This window comes from Lonchura striata, chromosome 2, assembly GCF_050655825.1.
Source record: "Lonchura striata isolate lonStrDom1 chromosome 2, ASM5065582v1, whole genome shotgun sequence".
Classification (NCBI taxonomy): Eukaryota; Metazoa; Chordata; class Aves; order Passeriformes; family Estrildidae; genus Lonchura; species Lonchura striata.
In genome coordinates this window covers 72,149,552-72,171,483 of record NC_140704.1, presented here as the reverse complement: position 1 = coordinate 72,171,483, position 21,932 = coordinate 72,149,552, and the positions used below count along the sequence as shown (strand labels likewise).

Here is a 21,932-nt window from a genome sequence, read left to right as displayed (position 1 = left end):
CCATTGCAAGTCTAATACCTGTGGAATTTGACTATAAACCTCAAATCTTATGAAGTGAAAGAGTAATCCTCAAACAAGTAAAATCCATGTAGTTGGTTTAAGTGGTTTCCTCACCAAAGTGTGCAAGGGTAAAATAGTAATGAATTAATGACATTAAAATATCTGAATTTTGAGCTGGCCTGAGTCTTCATCCTGGCAGGTCTAAAGAAAAATAGAAAAATTTCCCAAGCAAACCTCAACTGTTTTGTTTATTAAAATATGTTCTTAGAATAACATAAACTGTTCCTATTAATTGTTCCTTCAGTTTTGGTAACCAGGCACAGATTTCAAAGGGTCATAAGGACGCTCATTACTACTAATCCTTTTAGATCTTGCATGACTCTGAAGACAAGATCAAGTGGCATAATATGAAAGAATTACATAACAGATTTTTAAAAGTTACATAATTGTTTCAGAAAAGCCCAGCTATGAAATGCAAATCTTACTAAATGCATTTTAGAAGGTTCTGAACTATAAACAGAATATGAAAAATTGACATTATAACCAGATTTTGAGGAGACTGGCAGGTTTGGGTGTGGTTGTGAGGTTTTTGTTGATTTTGTATTTTTGTTTGTTTTGTTTTGTTTTTAATTTGGTTTGGTTTATTTTTTTCCAATAAATATCAAAGTATTTTAGAGCTATCACGCTACACAAAGTTCCAAGCACAGAATAAAACACAAGCTCTGATTACACTTTTAATTTTGTCTCTCTCAACACATCACATTGATTAAATAACTTTTAAGATATACGAATCTTAATTACATTGAATGTGAAGTTTTGTCCTTGACCCACTACTACCCAGCCAGATGCAGTTCAAAGAATCTTTCTCTCTCCAGATGTGTTCTACTACCCATAAAATTTGAGTTACATTAAAAAGCCCCTGCAAAGAGAAAAACTCATAGACATGCTCCAATTCAGATTTTTTTTCCTTCTTTCCCACAATTAAGCATGAAAAGAGAAACCTCCTTGTCTGACAGCTGTTAGGAATACCAGACTGTGCTGGCCTAATAAATTCTTTCTGCATTGCAGAGATGAAGAGATGTCAGCACTTGTGCACACTGATGAGCAGTGATTTTCCTCTCTGTTCTACATTTCAACCTAATTTTTAAAAAAATTTGTAAATACCTCCAGAATTACAGATTATAGAAGCTGAGACTTCTAAGAATAAACAGTTTTGTTAAAAACAAAACACAGCTTTTTGGAAAGAAGGTAACAAAAGGTTTTATCTGTCTTATTTATAACTACAGGAGAAGTGTTACAGTGCTTGATATTTTCTTACATTAATTTAGTAGTTATTTCTTTGCAACAAGTACAGCCACAGAAGTAATTCTGTATAAATGCATTTTCTAGCTAATTTAAACGTCATATTCTAATTTAACACAGTTTTATGCTGGTCTCTTATTACCAGTCAAGGTAATGAAAATAAAAATCTGACTCAACTAAATACATTTTGTTTAGGAAGACTTAATTTGTGGTGTTACTACATGGAAAGGTCAACAAAAATTGATCTGAAGTTTTATCAGAAGCATTAATAATTTAATTGCAAATAGTAGTCTGCAGGGCCTAATTTACCATTCTGATGCTTCAGAAGAAAATACATTTACATGTAAATTATATTCATATAATTATTTCTGTAGGTGCAAGTGGCTCATTTGGAACAAACAGATGCATTATGTCTGATCACACAGCATCAATCAATGTCTGGAAAATCTATTTTTGTTTGGCTTCAGTCAAGTGAATAGTATGCATATAAAACATATAGAAGAAGATTCAGTTTACCTTTCTAACACTTATTTAAACAGTCTGTTGGTAAAAAGCACATATATATAATAATGTGAAAAAATTTTCTCATACTAATTTGATCTCAGTTTATACAGGGGATGTTTTCAGTTTCATTCGGGATTAATTCTGCTTGAGTCTAAAGAGTTCTTTCAAAGAAAATGCTAAAACAAGCAAGAATGACATTCAGACAGCCTAAATGCATGGACAGTTCCTGGTGGCTCAGCACCTCACCTCACACAGAGCCCTCCATCACTATTTAGAGGTATGCTATGTCTGTTATGAAGGGTGTAAAATGTGTGTTCAACCTGGGTCACCCACACATGGCTACAAACATTTCTACAGCACATCAACAATGCTAGAAAACAACACCCTTAAATGCTTTGCAATTTTACTGCCTTGAATAACAACTGAATGATACTCAGTACAATAACCCAACAACTTTCAACAGCCAGCCAACTACTAACTGAATACAGCAACACTGTATGAACTGTATCAAGATGAGCCAACAAAAAAAGTTAGAACTATACTTACAGGTCTGAAAATATGAATATCTTGATTTCTGGACACTAAGTGAGAACTTTTTGCAATGCAAGTTGCTGTCTCCAGTTTATCTCCTGTTAACATCCATATCTGCAAAAAATGTAAGAGTTTACTTCTTTGGACATTAGCATGTCTGTTCTCTAAATCGAAATGACATCTCTCTCCAAGTTTTCTCTGGCACCTTGGATTAGATTATCCAAGAAAGTATACTGACTTGTGCATTTTAAAGTAAAAATAACTAACAGTTTTTACTGCAATAGTATGCAAAGCAGAAAAAAAACTGTCTTTACTTTTTACAGCTCCATTCCCCTTCCATTCTCACGAGGGCCAATGTCTCAATATATATGAAGGCAAAGTTAAGCTCTGGGGAAGCATAAAATCCTTTCTCTATGGCCCTGATATTACCTTGATCAGAAAAGTGAGGATACAGATGACATTTGTGAGCAAAATGATGCAACACAACAGTCTTTGACCCTGGTGATAATCTCAGGAAGCAGCAGCCAAGCCATGAGACAAAAAATCTTGGGAGCATGAGCTACAGTCCCAACACTCCAAAGAGATCTTGCCACTGATCATGCAGAACTGAGAAGGCAGTAAAGATTAAGGGATAAAGTTGTTATGTTCCCAACGTGTGACAGCTCTCTCAGCCCCTTAACACCAAGAAGGTTTGTTAGTACAATGACTAGTTAGTAAGATGACTCAATCACCAGTGTAAAGAAATTGTTGTCATTGCATTTCAAAATTCTCCTGGTTTGCTTTGTGTTTCTGAGCTGCCCTTCCAGCAGATAGTGCAGGGGCTGAAGTAAAGCACAAGCAGCATATGCAAAATATCCCACTGTTTCTGACTCAGTTTAACCAATGCAAAGTCATTACAACTATTTGAAGCAGAGCTGGACACTGCTTAAAGCAAAACGTTTATAATCTTGCACCCTCTCCTCAGATATTGTTCATATATTTACTTGAAACCCTCCCTCAAATAAATGGATTACTTGTATATGTGCAATTGATAGGTGTCTAGCAAACAAACTCTTCTGCATGACTTTTCATGCCATCCCTTTAATACAAACTGAACAAACTCCAAGGACAGTTCTGAATTCTAGTTCAAATAATTCATGTTTTGATCTTCACTGAAACTTTTTATGAGTGCCACACCTGAAAACATTATTGTCACACAAATCTTGTGCCAAACTCATTTAGTGTCAGCAAGGACCGTTTACTGTAGACAGCCAAGGGATAAATGACTGAGACAAACTTACATCTATCCATTGGTAGTTTTCCTACAGAAGTAAGTTTGAGATTGATGAAACCTCTTGTAGGCAAGGGAACATTGCACACAGTGTCTTGTTTGTTTCTGCTAGTTCATGCTCAGAATGTGCTTTGGACTTGACACATTTCTTACTTCGAAAGAACTTAAATACAGACAAATATAAATTATGTATGGGTCAGCAATATGTGTTAAATACCTTTATTCCAGCATTCCTTAGCATCTCTAGAGTAGGTCTAACATCTGCTTGCAGCTGATCTTCTACTCCAGTGAGACACAGTAATTCCATTTCTCGCTCCAAACTCTCTACAACAGCGGCAACCTTCAGGTTTCTATCATGTATGCTTAGCTTTGCTTGGTTATATCGACTCTGTTTGCACAAACACAAAACCACAGCATGGATCCATTAAGCTAAATGTTTGTCTTTAAATATCTTTAATGAAGAACAAGACTAAAGGAGCAATTTTACATTACACCCAATGTTATACAGGGCTCTTCTGACAATGCACCTAAAGAAAATGCCTCCTGAAGAACAATTAAGAATGAGGCATCACAGCTTCTTAGGAGGAAAGGCCTTATCTTTGAGAACAAGTAGATTTTTTAGGTCATACAGAAGCTACGAAAATAACATTATAATAGCTTCTAGGAAAACACTGTCCAAGCCAATAATAAAGCAAACAGGATCCTACATATGTCTGCAGAACCATCAATAATGAATGACAAAGCCTTTAACAGATTGTGGACAATATTTTAATTATCTATTTTTTAAATATGAATAATCTTTTTTTGCAACTTTAAAAAGTAAAATAGACGAATGTTGTCCTTGAAGTAATTAAACATGATAAAGCGCAAGATCATTCTGTCCTTTCATACCTCAAAATCTTGATATTGTTCTTCAGTAAGTGATTTTTTGGCAACAACCAGTGTGCGCAGTCCTTCTCGTGCCATATTACCACACTAAATGAAGCAAAGCACAGAACATTTATGCAAATATTCAGTCCTGTGTTTGTGCTTTATACCGTATGCTAACATGGTGTATCTGTAGCTTTGGTGTTTCTTTAGACTTTTAAAATACTCTGGAGAAGCCATAAACAGTATGAAAGGCAATTATATTTCAGGTCCCCCACATGAAGTGGTTTGCTATTAGTAAGTCAATTAGATCTCCTCTCCTAGCTTAAAGAAAATTTCTTTTAGGTTGAAGCTTTAAAATAAATCAAAACTGCTTTTGAGGCATATAACAGAATTACATTTCTTTTTTCACTGAACGTATCTCTTATCAGAAAAGCATCTACACATTAAAAATAGCCATGGAATAGCATATCTTAATGAAAAACAAGGCTCTCCAGTGCAAACACTTATTGATTTGACCTCATAAAGCTAAATAAATTAAACAAGTATTTTACAATTAATTGTGCATCATTATCGCCAAAAGTAATTTTTATGACATTTTGCTAGGTCTTGAGGGAGTTTAATTTATTCATGTCCTCAAATAAATCAAACTGCCCTGCAGCAGATATTGATTCATATTGCCAATACCATTATGAACATACATGGTGTAATCATTTTATTAACATATTGGCTGTATGTAGGGTCAAAAAAAAAGATAATTGCTGGTACCTACTAGAACACATAGTGAAAAATATTAATCAGGTTTGAAATTCAGGCACTAACTATTTTATTTTAAGTTTAATAAATGTGGTAACAAAAAAATAGTTTGGACGCAATGCTTGTCAAAGTCTCTAATTCATAATCATACCTCACTGCAGATTTTGATCAAAAAGGGATAAAAAGATTTATAGCAGAATACTTATTAGAAGTAATTAAGTTTTATGTGAAAGGTCAGTCAATGAAAAACAACTTTCCTCATTTTAAGTAGGAACATGTCCTGCTACTACTACCACCTTCGTTTTTCTTGTATGTTACTCAGGAATTGGAAATAGTTTTAATCCCTTAAAACCCATTCAGGATATGCATAACTGAAGTTCAAAATCCATTCCTGCATTGCCTCAGATTATCCTTTAAACATATCCCAATAACATGTGATACATTTAAGATTTAAATTTTTTATAAAATTTTAATTTTTGTAAATGTTGATTTTCTTTCTTACCTCTTCTTCTAACCAATCATTGTACTGTACAATAGTGGACATGGCAACATCTGCACCCTTCATATAAAATGTAATTTCTCCTGAAGATTCATCCTAAAATTTTACAAAAGAAATGGGAAGGGATGGCGGAGGGGAGGAATATCTGTTTATAAAGTCAAAACAATTGCCTACCATTAACTTAATTGCCTTCCGAAGCACTCAATAGATTCCTATTTAAAAAAGACAGAGTACCTTGCCAAGAAGTGGGTAAGTTTTATTACCTGATGTTACTATATCCAGTGTTATCTCTGATTCCACTGAGATACATGTCCACTATTTCCATGTAAGAGGACCAGTTCTAATGGAAGTCAACAAGCATAACAGATTCTCAGCATCCCTAAACTAAATTTTAAAATATCACTGTTATGTCCCCTCTAACCTGTATTTTGTTTCTTGGGTGGCAAATACCAACCCAAAAGAGAAAGCTCTGTGTCTTTGAAATACCTGGTAACTAAAAATTTACAAATAACTTATTTTAAATACTTATTACAAATGTTAATGATGCAACATTCATTGCATATTCAGTGAATCCACACACAGGCAAATGTAATAAATGAATTTCTGTAGTATTTTCTGTTGCAGAAGGACTGAATTAGTCTGATCTGCCAGCATTTTTTAAAAAATCAAACCAAACACCCAGAAAAATCCCCGAAATTACCCTAACTATGATGCCCATGCGCTTGCTCTCAGAAGTGAAGGGGAAGATCTGCAGGATATAGTATGTCAAGATGTGTCCACCAGGGGTCTTCAGCTGCATTGAAGTCAGATCCCTGTTAACCAGAGTGAGACCCACACTCTCTGTCCACTGCACCAGAGCTACCTAAAGAAAAAAAAAAAAAAAAACAAAAAGAAAATAAAAAAGAGACATATTTAAGTGTGAAAGGTCTATGGCACTTTTATATAAATTAGGTTAAAACCAAGCAAGTGTTGCTAGGGTGAAAGTCTAAACTCTTCCAAGAATCTATGTAAAAAAAAGTGAGGAGCAGATGAAGTATAAAATACTAACACATTGAATTATGTTTTTCCCTTGAAAAGTTTACAACATTTCTTATGAAGAATATAAAAACTTTTTACAACTTATTGCTGAAAATGAGGTATTCAGAATATATTCTTCAGAAATAGCTGCTCTAATAAATACCCACATACCTTAAACAATACATCAAGGACATTGAGTAGAAATTTTGCTAAATGAGAATACAATTTCTACATCAACAAGACCATTATGTAAGTAAAAGACTTTGGGAGTATTTCCATATAAATTACTTCTTAAATCTACAGCTTAATGTAAAAATGTAATAGGTAGTAAATAGGTAAGGAAAGAACCTGATTTTTAGTTTACTTTGCTCACTTGAGTAATCTCAATACTTTGTTTCAACAGTAATATGACTTCTGACATCACATAAGATGGAAACCAAACTTACAATACTGCATCCCATAAACTCACATGGGTAAGTGCCTTTTTCAAAATTTTGCTACTTTGAAGTGCATGACATCTAGCTTCAACATTTTTCTATATTTTACTTTAAATCTCCCACCACCACCATGTGATTTATTCCTTCAAAAAATTAATATTTTAGGAAAATTGCTTTACTGATTTTACTGTTTTATATACAAGACACATTCCATATCTATTTTTTATCTGATTAAAGAAAACTTCTCCTCCTCAATCTACTTTAAGTTTTCCTAATACTAATCTTTACTGGAAACCAGTTTAAATTACTAGAATGATAACTAATGAAGTTCATATGGTTTTTATGGATCCTGGATTTTTATGGATTAATAGGCTCTGCTATTAATCTCAGGCAAGATTAAAAAAATAAAAATCAAGCACTCTGATAAAAAAACATGCAAGTAGAAAATTCCCTAGGTAAGTTCAACAGACATGACAGTCACTAAGAATTTCACAGAAAGCAAATAAAACACCTCAGCTTCTAAGAAAATTTAAAATTGGAATAAAATCCTGTGTGAACCTGTAAAAAACCCTAGTAATGCTATCTGTGTAGGCATCACCAGATGAAAATATAGTGAGATGCAGTAATGGAAGAGAATAAAGCACACTTTGAAAAGCACCATTTTTAACTCTTGAAAACTACAGGAAGCTTTTTTACAAACTTTTCTTCTTCACCAGAAATAGTATATAAACTGTAAACAATCCAGTACTTCCAAGGTTAATTCCAATTTTCACAGTGAAGGGTTACTATTATATTCTGACCTGTAAATTGCAGCTTTCTACTAAAACCCCATCATCTTATTTGCGTCCCTTTGCAGCTAGGACTAAAGTGTTCTGTATTTGGTGACTCAAATCTGTTTATTATATTTATGCTTGGCTTCACATACCATTTGAATTAGCATTCTGCATCACAGTCATTTTGTATTCTTATACCTGGCCTATACACAACTGCATATTTATTTTTTCTTTTAAATTGATTAGGGCAAATACCATACTAGAAACAGTCAATAAGGCTTAAGATGCCCACAAGGACACTGATAAAACTTGAGAGAAAGATGAGTTTGACTCCCATCACTCAGAATGAATCAGAACAGCATCCAAACATTCTTACCATTAAAATACTTTAAGTTTTTAGAATGTAGAAATTTATTTCTAATCAATAATATTTCACAAATGGTATGAACATCTACATCTTAACAAATACATACATACTGAAAGGCTGGCTGTAGAGAGTCCAGAAAAAGGATTATTAGGCTAGTTTCTCTTACTGAGGATTCCTCTCTACATATATATTCTCTTCACTACATTTTGGAACCTTTACATTAAAATGGTCTTGCAATCTAGTGTACCTAAATCAAGAACTCCTAGAATCCCAGGAAAATGCAGCAGCTGCGGCTTCTAGAGAGCTTGACATAATGGATGAAGTCAGATAAAGCAATTAAAGGTTGGACAAGCAAAAAAAGCTTTGATAGTGATGCTACCATTTGGTTTTAAAAGAATCCATCACAATGACAATATTTATTTGCTGATAACTGTTAATTTGCTGACACACAAACACAGATGAAATGTGTCAAGTTTCCTGAATCCAGATTAGGGATTTATTTAAGTATTTTATGGATCTTCTCTGGCTTATCACAAAGCTTCCCTTCTAGAGACACTGGCTGCCTGGGAGCCATAAGCATGTTGATGAGTAAACGGTTTTCCCATTACTGAGACACAGGTATGCAGGGAACCCACTAACTGTGTAGTGCTCCTAGGGCAGGTAATGCACATGGAGAAGAGAGATTTGTGGTTGCTAACTTGCTAATTTTCTTTCTCCTCAGTAGCAACCCAAAGGGTAGAGATGACCATCCACCTCTCATATGACAATGTCAAAGAAGCGACTTCCAAATGAGGAAAGAAAGGAGCAAATAATTGCATTGTGAAACAGAAATGCAACAGATCTGATGCGAACTAGTGAGAAACACCTCATTTAGTGCTCTTACCCTAAATCTTTCAGATGCTTCCATTTACCACATGCCCACTCTTGAATGCTGGCTGCTTCTGTCAGCATTCTCCCCATTAGGGAGGCCACCCAACACTCTGAGCTTCTATAGTTCACGGATCCAAATATCAAACACTTCAATTACTAGGGCACAGATTTCCACTCAAAATCAAATTCAGAGATTTCATAAGGAAACACTTCCAAATCAAGCAGTAACTGGAACCCACAACATCACCTAGAGCAGTAGCAGCTCAGGAGGTAGAAGCAGCTTCTCTAAGTAGCAGTATGTTTCTAACCCAGTCACCTGAGGAACGATTCCATTACCAGAGGGGCATGAAGAGATGAAACTTCAAAAGCACCATTCATGTCCATGTTTTGGAGACATAATCATCCCATTTGTTTAGAAACGTTCATTTATGGAACCAAATCAAACCCAACAGCTTATGCACTAGGTTAGGGTTGACCTATACAATAATACTCTTGACTGCAGGTTTCCAACACAAGATATGCTCTGCTCACCATACTTGGATCCTGTGGGGCTGTACACCTCATCACTAAGGTCACAGCCTCTAGCAGCCTGGCTATCACGCCCAGCTCCTGCTTTCCTTTCCTTATGGCCAGACTATTGTTTCTGCTCCTTAGAAAAAATGCTGAACTGCTCAACATTTACAGTATTTGTTGCTCAAAACAGTTTATGACAAATAATTGTTACTTTCAATGTACAATATTCTCTTTTGAGCTAACATTAGATTAAGAAAAAGATCCACTGCCTCGTGGCTGCAGTTGGCAGTTCTCCACCTCACAGGGCAGTTTAGGAGTTCCACCATAGCTGTACTCACATCTTTCCTGGAGCCCTGCTACGAACCAGACCACTTTAACCAAAAAAGAACCTGCATAAATAAAGCCTTCAATGTTTTTGGCATATATGAGGGAGCAATTTGTAGGGTAAGAAAGGACTAGACATGGAAATTTTGGAAGCTAGTTTTGCTGCTTGGAAGAATTCTCATGTAACCCACCTGTATTTCTTTCAGAATATTTAAAAGCATAATTTCAGACAATAGGATCTGCTTTCAAAATCAAACTGTTGTATAAGGGGTACAGACATTGTAAGTGTGGTATTTTTAAATTAAGGCTATTGCTTTGGAAACAGAAAAGAAGCAGTGAGCTATCCTTTCCCCACTGCTTGAGTGTTTCCAACTGCTTCCACCAGGACTGTTCAACAACTCCTATCTGTTTCCAATCAGTGATTTGTTTATATTTATAAACAGTGATTTTATAACTAACATTTCCAGTCCATCACTTTTCATAAAAAACCCTTCATAATGAAAATAAAATTATTAACTTAAAAATACAGCTTGATCATGTGAAAAAACTACCAATCAATATTCAAGACAAGCTACGGAGTAGTTATTCTTTGTGGGTCTCGAAGGTCACGCAAGTGATGGTTTTATGCTACTGAGTGATTTGCTTTTCACAATACATTGACAAAACAACACAATTAGTCTTGCTTCAATAAGCACACACAATAAAATGAATTAAACAATACAACATGTCTCATACATTACAGCTTCACTTTTGTAAACACAAAAGCTGCTTTACTAAGGGCATATAATTTCCCTGTCTGTTTTTAAATGATTATCTTTGTATCCTTATAATTAATTTTAGCAACTCTGTTGTCTCTGGACAGAAACGTTGGAATTAAATAACTGACCACACTTTAAGGTAGTATTTAAATATTCAAGATCCTAGGATTAGAAATGCTTGAGACTATAACAGCACAGGACAAAGCATAACCAATAAATGGCTGGTTTATGAGAGTAAGCAGTCATTAAAAATCATGACTGATCAACCTTTTCTGACTAAGAGGAGCAAAGGTCTTCAAAGGCTCCTGTTCATAGCATGCCCTGAATTGCTTGGGTCTCTGACCTTTGAACTCTATCACTTTGCCTACTTAGCTTATATCCTTTTATGATTGTTCATTACATTAAGGTAGCTGGCTTTCTACAGATGAACTGAACCCACACCTATGATGGCAAAGTTGAAGCTGAGTTTTGGTGTGGCTTTTTTTTCCTTTTTTTTTTCCATCTAGTGGGTTCTTGGTGAATGTTTATTGTTTGCTATGCTACAGCTGTAGAGGACAAGTGACAGACAAATGAAACTTTCCACTCTTTCAGAGAAAATGAAATATTGATCACTTATCATAAGAAACAAAGAGCCTGGCATAAGTAGGGTTTGCATTATGAATACAAAATCAGTTACTTATCTCAGGTTACTCTAACAACAGATAAATACATTTTTTTTTATGATGAATGTACCCACTTCAAAATGTGCATACTTTATTATGGTTATATCTGTATATAGATGTACACATATATGCATGGATGTGAGAATTTAAAAAGAGTTCCTCAAGTCTAATTAATTAAGTGTGTAGTATAGCATATTACTGAGCTGTTTCTTATACCTTTCTACATGGAAGAATAATTTATTCTTACATACTGTTCTCTGCTCTTTACATCCTCTGGTTGATCATGCAATATTATATAATGCAACAGACAACTATGCAAATAACATCCTGTTTCAAAAGACTGCAATCAAGCCATATCCATAAACAAAATTTAACAGAATAGAGTTGCAATGTTGAGAAAGTACAATGCATAAAACCAGTTAAGTCTATTACATGATAATGTTGCTTATTAACCAAGTATATTGTGATAGGTCAGTGCTGAGGTTAAACAGAAAACATCAATTGAACCATTTCCCTAAATAAAGCTCCAGGGTGCAATATTCAAAGCACTTTATTCAATAAAAAATGCTTTTAAAATGGTACTTTGGTGATTGGGAAACATTGGCACCATCCGTCAACCTAACTGCAGGAAAGTTCAATAAGCTAAATAATGAACCATTTACATTATTTTCCTTAGGCTCCAGTGATTTGAAAACACTGCATCAATAGAAGCCTTAAAAAAATTATGATAAAGACCTGCTAGTCTTTCAACTCTTAGGCTTTTTTTTCTGTCATGCTGCAATTTTTATGCTATTCACATGATTTTTGTAGCTTCATCTTTTTATAAGACTCCATTTAACATCAATTTCTCATTATATAAAAGCATATTTGTTCAATATGATAATTTTACTAGTGTTTCAAGCATTATCTTTAAGAAACAACAATGAAATTTAAGGCTGTTTTAGAATGGAAGCATTTAATTTCACTGCCATATAGTTTTAATGTATGAGTTGCAATGATAAAAAAATCATTATTAAAATGATATCTGTGAATTCTCTCCCTTGCAGCATGAACAGTTTATTTGTTGTTGATTTCTTCTTCTACCTCCTTCTCCACCCTGAGTCCCAGATCTATTATACTAGCACTTTATCAACTTTCCTTTCCTTCCTTTCATACTTTCAAGGTCAAATTCCCTACTGTCTTCCCAGGGCACCGCTTATATAATTCTCAATTCTTACAGCTGCTTTCTTTAGTAAGTACAGGAGAGGAATTGCTCTTCATGACAGCATTTTCAGCTTTCAAACAAAATTAACAAATATGCAAAAGACCACAGGGAGGGATGAGCAAGCGGGAGAAAAAAACTCATAGTCTCTCTCAACTGCATATCTCTTCACCTGATTTAGTAATACCTTTGGCTATTAAAGCAGAATATTTACTTAATTTATAGCAGTTATCATATCTTCATAGTCAGATTCTTGTTCATGCAATCATTCATTATATTCAGTAGTACCTCGCAGGCTCATTAAACTGAAACATTAAGTAAATATGAATGCATGTGCAGATGAAAATTTGTGCACATGTGCATAATACAAGTCAGACATTACACAAATATATATTATAAACAAATGCCCTTCTGGCATAAACAAATGCCCTTCTAGGATTCTCAATTCATGGATCAGCTCACACTATATAACACCACGTATTACAGACTATTGATTTTAGCCAATGATCAGCATCTCAAGTCCTACCTCTTTATTTTAAAATAAAGAGTTTTATTTTTAAAACTGTTCCAACTGCCATTTTTTTAGTCATGAGGAATCAGCCGCTTTATATTCTGTGGTAGTTTGACACTATGAACTGTGTTTATGGCATCTGAAACGTATGTAAAGTCTGCTAGCTTGTTACTACATGAAGACAGATTTAATTTTTTTTCTTGCATTCCTAAAACCACTTGTTACAGACTTATAACTTATACTAATTATAGCCTGCAGTGTGAACTGCTTAAGTTTTGTTAGCATTAGATATAGTGACGTATCAGACATGAAAACCAAATGTATACATGAATAATACACTATGTAGCAGGATGAAGTTTGTGAAGGAAACATTATCTTGTATGAGATCAACTTGCACAGCTAGAGAAATAGTCAGGATTTCAGGTACATAATCCCTTCTTCACATCTTACAACAACCTAATTTTATTTATGACTAAGTATTTGGGTTACAACAAAAACGGTACCTTCAGAAAATGCTAGGAATTCAAACACAGATTCTTCTCAATCTGTTCACTTTCTGATGCAAACTAACTTCAAAATATCTATTTCTCCATTTTACTATATCAACTACACACATTTTTATAAAGTGAACCCTTTGCAGTATTTTGCAACATGAGCTTTACCTCTCTTCTAGTATATTTTTAGATTGAATTTAGGCAATCAATTTAGGGACCAAAACAGAACAATAACTCAAAGCCACTGAAAGCACTGGGATTTGTTTAAAATTTGGATTTCAATAAAACTCAAAGGCATGTGTCTATTGAAATGATATTTTAAATTCGTGCTACACTTGATGCAATTTTGAACGAACCCTAAAGATTATGAAGCTGCCTAGAGTTTGAAGCTCAAAAACTTTTCTACAGAAGCATTTAGGTTTGATTGGATTATTTTGTTTGTTTCATTTTTTTTTTTTTCTGGGGGTTTTGTCAGTTTGTCTGTTTTTTTCCTGTTAGAAATCTGTACATCCCAGTATCTGGTAGCATCTCTAACTAATGTACTAGGTTGTCCATCATTCAGAACAGTTTCATATTCCCTTTAATAGCATAATATGATTTATACATAGTAATAAAAAATAATAAACCTTTAACTGCAATCCTCAATACAGTACTGACTCTGAAGCACTGACTTCACAGGTCTTTAAGTCAAATAACTAAAACACTTTTATACAACAAGGCGTCAGAACCAGCAGATCTTTCCTAAGCTGTAGAAAATATAAAAACAGATTACTACTAATTTTAAAGAAACCCCTGCTCAAAACACTTTTTTTTTCCACAGCTCTTCTCTTTTTTACTTAGTTTACCCCATTCTTTAGGAGATACAAATATTTTCAGCCTTGCATACCAACCTCATCAGGGCTGGAAGCCTGGTAAGTTCGATTTTCATCGCTGAAGTCCTGATCCACTTCTGCATATTCTGTCTCTCCAGACACACCAGCGCGGGATTCATAGACGGGGGTGACGTTGTGGCAGAGTGCAATGGCCTTCACTGCTTCGTGTATCCGACTGCTGACGCTCTTTCGCACTTTGGGAGCGGATGGTTGAGGTTTCCTGGATGGTGTTGAGCTCGTACTGTTCCCACTGTTCTGAGAGTGGACCTTTAAGACCCAACACAATGAATAGTAAAGCAAAGTTCAAAAATGGAAACAAAACATGAATACTTATGTATCTAAATCTGACTGCTCCCTTTACAAAGGTCAATAAATTATAAGGCAAGTAATCATCTATTTGTTTTTATAAAACCTACTGTTAACTCATTCAGCTTGTGATTCATAAAAAGCCTCATCTACTTTTTTTAAGAAATTGTACATGAGTATGGGCTCATCACCTTGCATTTGTAGTCAAATTTCAATAACAGAGCCTGAAGATGTGAAAAATGTGAAATGAAAACAAGTATGTTGGAAATATGCTGAAAAGGCTGATCAGATTATGCAGGAACCCCTGCTACCTCACTTCAGATTTTACATTTTTCAATGATTTGTCACAATAGTCCTTTCATGTCTATTGCATTCAGTGAATTATTTTTTCTTTTCCTTTATTAAAAAAAAGTATTTAAACCAGCCACCAACTGGATGAGTTCAAAAACAGAGAAAAAATTTCAAAATTTGCCATTTTGTTGTTCGTCTTCACCTGTGCCATTAAAATGAAAAGAACCTCTTTTAAGAAAAAAAACTAACATAAATCTCTGTATTTTAAAAGATTTTTGTGGTGATCAGAAGAGATCAGAAGAAGAGGAGATCAGAAGAGAATAGAAGAACAAAATCAGGATCATTTTCAAGTATAAATATTAGGAGTAATTAAAATACAGATATTGCTGATTTAATTTATAAATTACATAATTTATGTATTTGTGAACTAATGCAGTTTTATGCTTTTGCTAGAGCTGAAATGCTTTTGTCCTTACAATAATGCAATAATCTAATAAAATAATTATGCAAAATAACAGTTTGACACATATTTGAAGATTGTGTTGCATAACCAGTAAACTAGCACTGTTTTAAGTTAGCCTTCAGAAATGCTCGTGCACATGACAGAATGAATCTTCCTCTGAAAAGTACTATGTGTTCCTAATTAGTTAAAATAAACTGTTTTTTTTTTTTTTTGTGTGTGTGTGTGGGGTGTTATTAGTTTTTGTTGGTTGGGTTTTGATTTTTGTTTAAAAGTCAGAGCATTAAATATATCAGCAGTACCACCACAGGGCTCTTCCGTTCACTCCAATGTAACTCAGAAAACCTTTTCAGAATCCACGCTTTTTTCCTCCTGACTGCAATCTGCTGAACCGTGAACATTCTGCCCATCAAATTACAGTGTTGTCTAATAAAGGGTTTAACTTTCTGCTCATCTGGCACTGCTTTTCAGCTACTGCTTTAAACCTCTGCATTTGCATTCTGCTAACACTGATGCTATTACAGTCACAAATAAATTAAGCTGATTTACTCCTTCTGAATTATGTTATGTTTATTGATGCTTGTATAATTTAATTTCACACAAATTCCATTAAAGATTATGCCCTCTATCACAAAATGCTTCCAGTGGGGAAATATAATCAGGTTATAATAGATTTGTGTGTTACATTAAGATGACAATAGTCTGGTAGGTCCACTGTAATAATAAAACAGAACACAAACAAGGGATAAAATCAATGTCACACATGAACCACTGCCTAGCTAACCGGCAGCTTCTATTATCATAGATTAAATAAAAAACCTCACCATACTTTTTCAGATTGAAACAATTGTTTAGTAGTTGTTTGGTTTGTTACTGAGACTCCATCATTGTTCTGCTGTAACAAGTTGCTACTAACACAAGCACAATTAAAGTATTATTTATAAAGCATTATTTAAACATAGAGTAGTGTTATATAAAGCTGAAGAAAAGGACAGTCCAAGAAAGCTCTTTTCATAATCTACTAATAGCAAACCTACATTTTGGAATCTTTTTCCCACAACCGAGAAGAAAAGCTTCCCTCACATTTCTTAAGTATGTTACAGTTATTAAAACTTGTAACCACGGTTACCACTCATTAAATTTTACAGTAAATTAGTAAAAGCTTTAAGTAGTAAGAATTCTGGAATTGTGCAATTCTTTTCAGATAGCATATTTAACTGCAAAATATAAAACCAGTATTTGTGAGCATGCCGCCCCTAGAAGAAAGGTGCTTAGCTGTCAAACTCACTCAGGCCAATGTGTGCCAGCTCAATACTGTCAGTTAATATCATTTATTGCTACAGTTGTTACTGTGGATACCCAAAAGACACATTATAAGAAAGCCAGGTTTGGGTGATTTTTACAAACTTAGTCAGTAGCACTTAATTTCAGCAACACATTCTGAACCAAATTTGGACAGCTGATCTTTAGGTGAAAGAGCTCCATTTCCCATTTCCAAGGCATGATTATTGTATTTCACTTACTATTCATGGCTATATCTACTAAAAATTAAGCTGAAATAGATTTATCCAAGGAAAATAATTCAAGAAGGGGATTTGTTGAATTGTATAGATAAAAAATTAAGAATTTAAGGTGCAAACTTAAAATGTACTTACTTCACCATTGTCTTCCCTCCTGTCATTCCTCCCAAAAGCTACAAAGTACTAACTGAGTCCAGTGTGGCGTTAAATTAAACTTTTATTTTTATTTTAAGCAAATAAGAAGGGAGTCATAGTTTACAACACACAGCACAGCCAGATATTCCAATCAATTGTTGATCCTACAGTTCTTCTACGAAAGAAAATGAGGACACAGAAAGGAGGTCAGTCTACAAACTTAACTGGGTGTCCTAGTGTGACTTTATGATGCTTGTATCCCCAGTTGTCCATTCTGCTTATGCTGGATATTAAGTTCTGCCTTTAAGACTGGTTCCGAGAGCAAAGGGAGGGAGAAGTGTGGAGTTTGTTATCAGAAACTGCATTTGCTCCCCTGCACTCCTTCTCATGGACTGTTGTCTGCAGCACGGCCAGCAAGACAGAGCTCTCCTTTGCTTTTAGTCAGTTTTTAGCTAGCTGAGGCAAAGAAGTTCCCTGGACTGTGGCTTTTCTTTTTCTTGGAACTGATCAACCCTGGACTGAAAACCCAGAAAAACACAAAGAGCTTGCACCTGTGGCCCACTGGGGCCTGGGATGTGGCATTTTCCAGTGCCAGAGGAACTGAGAGGCACTTAGTGAGCCAAGAAACACCCACAGAGGACTCTCTTGGAATTACAGAAGAACTTTCTGGACTTGCCATCTCTTCAGAACAGCAAGAAGTTTTATTGTTTGATAGTATTAATCTTTTATATACTTGCGAATACTTCGCTTGTTATATAAACAGTTTTTTCTACTTTTCTCCAAGGAAATCTTTCCTGAACCAGTGCTTGGGAGGTGCTGCTTGAATTTGCTTTCTAGAGGGACCCTATTTGGAGGTTTCCTCCCAAATTTGCCCTAAACCAGGACACTGGGTCAGGCAGTCATGTTTGTGTATCCACATTAACTACAGAAAAAAACCAAAGTTATAGAAATTTTTATTATCATAAACAACACAGAAATACTAGTTAACTTTTCATTTGATGCCTCTTCTGTAATTTTTTTTAAATTTTTATTTTTTTGCTTCAAAGAATAGAAGTAAGAATTAAAGCACGAAGTTCATTCACCCTAATCTCAGAGTAGAATCAGGTGTTTTGGAAGGTTTGCAGCAAGCACCCAATTTACATACACAGGAAACGCAAGTAATGCTTGCAGAATCCCGCAACTGACCCACACAGAGACAATCCTCTTGCACACTTTCCAGACCAAGCACTCATATATCACAGGAACACTTTATTCTCAAGCAATATGGAGTTTTCAATTTTCTCACACTTTCTCTCTGCCAGTTTTACACTGTTCAAAATCATCTTAAATTTTTTAAAAATAATTTTTAAATATACCTGTGTAAGTTTTACTTTCACAACTACTGTTATATCATTTGGTTATACCAATTAATGTGGCTTTTTAATGTATATTCTTAATTAATATCTTTAAAGATATAATTACTGTTAATGTTGTTCCGGACACTTCCTTATAATTTGTAGTCTCAGTAATGAATAGCCTACTCTTAGATGATTTGGCAGGAGAAAGACTGCACTGCACAGACAGGTTAAGACAGATTTCTGCTACTGAAGAACAGAAAAGTAAATCTCTTTCAGTGGGCATTATGAGGAACTTTGGATTCAGGAGAGAACTATGTACTCTCTCATATTTTTCCCTTCCATCACATTAAGAGATACCTACACGTGACAACTTTCATAGCATCTCAAATTATAGACATAATCATTAACAACAGTGCTTCAATATCATTAAACCCCTCTCCCCCACACAAAATGTAAATGATTTATGAAATACCTGTGAATAAGAGTTTATTATATGACTCTGTATTTCATCCATTGTGTCTGTTCCATAGGAAACAGTACCTAGGTGGAGGCGCTTAAATATCATCTCATTCTGTGTAAGTGTTCCTGCAATAAAGGAGAAGTTTATCACAAAGCAGTGAAAAAAACTATAAGATTGCCACAAACACTTCCTCTCCCCTCCCTCACAAAATAATCTTGCCTTTGGAAAGCAGGAATGTATCATGAGTTAGCATCAATTTAGTTAATTAAAGGAATGTTTATGGAGAAATATCGGGGTTAGTCATTCTGGAAGAAGTCACTGGTTCCACCTGCAAGCTGATTTTGCCAATAACTAAATACACAACTTGAAGAGACAAAACCTTTTCTTTATATACAAAAAAATTGAACTTGCAGTATGTGGATGGAACTGACTCTCAGAAGCCAGTGCAAGAGTTTGTACCATGTATCAGAAAGTCTAAAGAAAAAACCCGCTACAGGAAGCCCCAAAAATTCATACAAGTTTTCCACACTTCATATACCAAGGCAGGCATTCTGGCAATTGGGTACATTCAGTGTCAGTATTATCTAGATTAAGTCATTAAGACTTAATATCACTTGCAAATTTGACAAACTCAGTCTCCTAGCAGAATAAGGCAGAACAAACAAAATCAGTGTTTCTGTGCTCACTTCACATTTGTAAGAAACTACAGGGTGTCAGACTGACACTGCATCCACCTCTGCCAACCAGTCACATCCTCTGGTTTGGAAAATCTCTAATTGAGGGGTGGGAGTTTCAGCCTTACTTGATGGTGTATGTGAGACAGAAAGGGGTCACTACTGCCTAGCTTTCCATGGTCAGCTCACAAAAGATTATTTTGATTATGGCCCTTCCTAAAATTTTCCCCTATGGCTACTCAGGCAGAGCAAGTATAAAAATAGTATAAAGCTATTCCTATATTTAACCAGACAGTTTTGTGCCATTAAAAGGCATAAGTATGATCATAAAAAAATAAATCAAAAATGGTACCAGAGTCGACATTCTTGAAGCTTCTACAATATTTTTAGAATGAGTATAAAAAATTATCTCAAAATAAATATTATAGAATAAAATATTTCATAATTATTTTATTTACCTTAACTATTTTTATTTCACAGCTTTATCCCAGTATACCAAAACACATGCTAAGCAACAGGAGAAGAAAAGACTAAAAGCATGACATATGCAATAATTATCAGGAAAACAATACTGTCTGGCCAGTCAATATCCAGTTTATGCACTTAACAGGGCTTGAACTATCAGAGATCTTCAAAGATTCATTAGGGCTGTAAAAGTGTCACGTCTTTCCCAGGTGCATTTGAGATGTCTACCACTCCCACTTCCTGCTGATACCTGTACAGTGATTTCATCTCTACTGTTGTACCACCACACTGAATTATCAAACCCCATCCCTCTGTTTTGCCCCTACAAGATGTTTGTTCCGAATTCCCCCTTTACCATTAAAAACTACATTTCCCAATTGCTTTTCCTTATGTGTTCTTGAGGATTTTTCTTTCTATAGTTATATTATTTGAATTTTTAAAAATAATTAAAATAAGGTTTATATGAAATGCATAAATTCTCTACAAAATATGTATACATTATTAAAAATTTACGTGAGAAGCTGAGCATTCCCAAGGCTGGAAAACAGCCCAGAAAGACAAAGTTCCAGATCTCTAAAACGAGCAAATTGGAAATTTTCAATTACTTTCATACATGGAAAAATGAAATTATTTTGTTTTACAGTAATCACATAAACCTACTTATTTTCTACTTTTAGAAGCTGCACTTTTATTGAGAACTTTTATTAAATTTCATTCCATTTTTTACTTTAATTCAAGATTAGAAAAATTCAATCTCCAGTTTGCACATGAGAAACACGAAAATTTCCACCAATAAATATGAGAAACTAAAATCTCCATTTCTAAAAGAAAGCAAAAACAAAACCCATACACTGTGCAAAAATATTCAGTGCAAGAAATTTCAAAGCCGATCTTTATCACTTTCCTAACTTTCCAGGTGTGCTAATACCGCCTCACTGTCCTTGACTTTGCCAAGCCTTTGAATAAAAAAAGCTCTCTCTAGGAGTTGTGAAACTAAATGCTAGTCAAAAGGTGAGACAGCAGGCATCTGTCAAATCCATGTCCCACTATTTCTGTAATTGCTGCTTGGGCAAACTAAGCAGGAAACAAAATTATCCCTATGATCATTATATGGAAAAATTATTTCTTCTGACACCACTAAATCAGTCCAACTCCATATCACGCTTAGAGAGGGAAAGGTAGATGGCTGGAAAATTTGTGTGTTCCACCTCCTCTTTCTTAGCAAACAGAGAAGAAAAACTTCTGCACAGAAAAGTATGGATTTTCCTGTCTTGCAATAAACAGGAGCCAGTGAAGAAGATTTAGGAAAAACAGGTGAGGAAAAAGAATCAACAAAGACACTGAAATAAACATGCTGGAAATCCTGATTCAATACTTGCATCTTATACGTCTCTTAATACAATCCTTTTTATCACCTATGTTAATAGGAAATATCTATGACAAATAACTAAAATTAAAGAAAAGAAAAAATAACAATTCCAGTTTGCTCATGCTTCTCAAGATTAGTGTAAGACTTTCAAGAACAGCCATAATAAACAGGGGTAGCTGAAGTTATGAAAATACTCCCAAAAAATTCTGAAAAAAACCCACCTTAAAATAATATACCTTTTTTAGCCATCCACGTGGAAATAAAATTTCATCATGTGTGCAAATTAAGAATTTACTTCTAAATACTTCTAATGAATGAAATGGCAAAATGGGACAGAAAAATTCCCAACTTGTTCCATACATTACATGGTGCCAACTGGTCATATTA

At 34.6% G+C, this 21,932-nt stretch overlaps 1 protein-coding gene across 8 annotated transcripts in view; it reads right to left on the bottom strand.

Moving 5' to 3' along the window:
• Window positions 1-21,932, bottom strand: part of ATP9B (ATPase phospholipid transporting 9B) — a 156,222-nt gene that overhangs the window by 10,965 nt on the left and 123,325 nt on the right. For all 8 annotated transcript variants that reach the window (XM_085571539.1, XM_085571538.1, XM_085571540.1 and 5 more), the window contains 7 exons: window positions 19,050-19,162; window positions 14,547-14,795; window positions 6,430-6,591; window positions 5,733-5,825; window positions 4,499-4,582; window positions 3,825-3,995; window positions 2,353-2,451 (listed from right to left, as the gene is read on the bottom strand). In XM_085571539.1, the coding sequence (XP_085427665.1) occupies window positions 2,353-2,451; window positions 3,825-3,995; window positions 4,499-4,582; window positions 5,733-5,825; window positions 6,430-6,591; window positions 14,547-14,795; window positions 19,050-19,162 (971 nt within the window). The remainder of the gene's footprint in view (window positions 1-2,352; window positions 2,452-3,824; window positions 3,996-4,498; window positions 4,583-5,732; window positions 5,826-6,429; window positions 6,592-14,546; window positions 14,796-19,049; window positions 19,163-21,932) is intronic.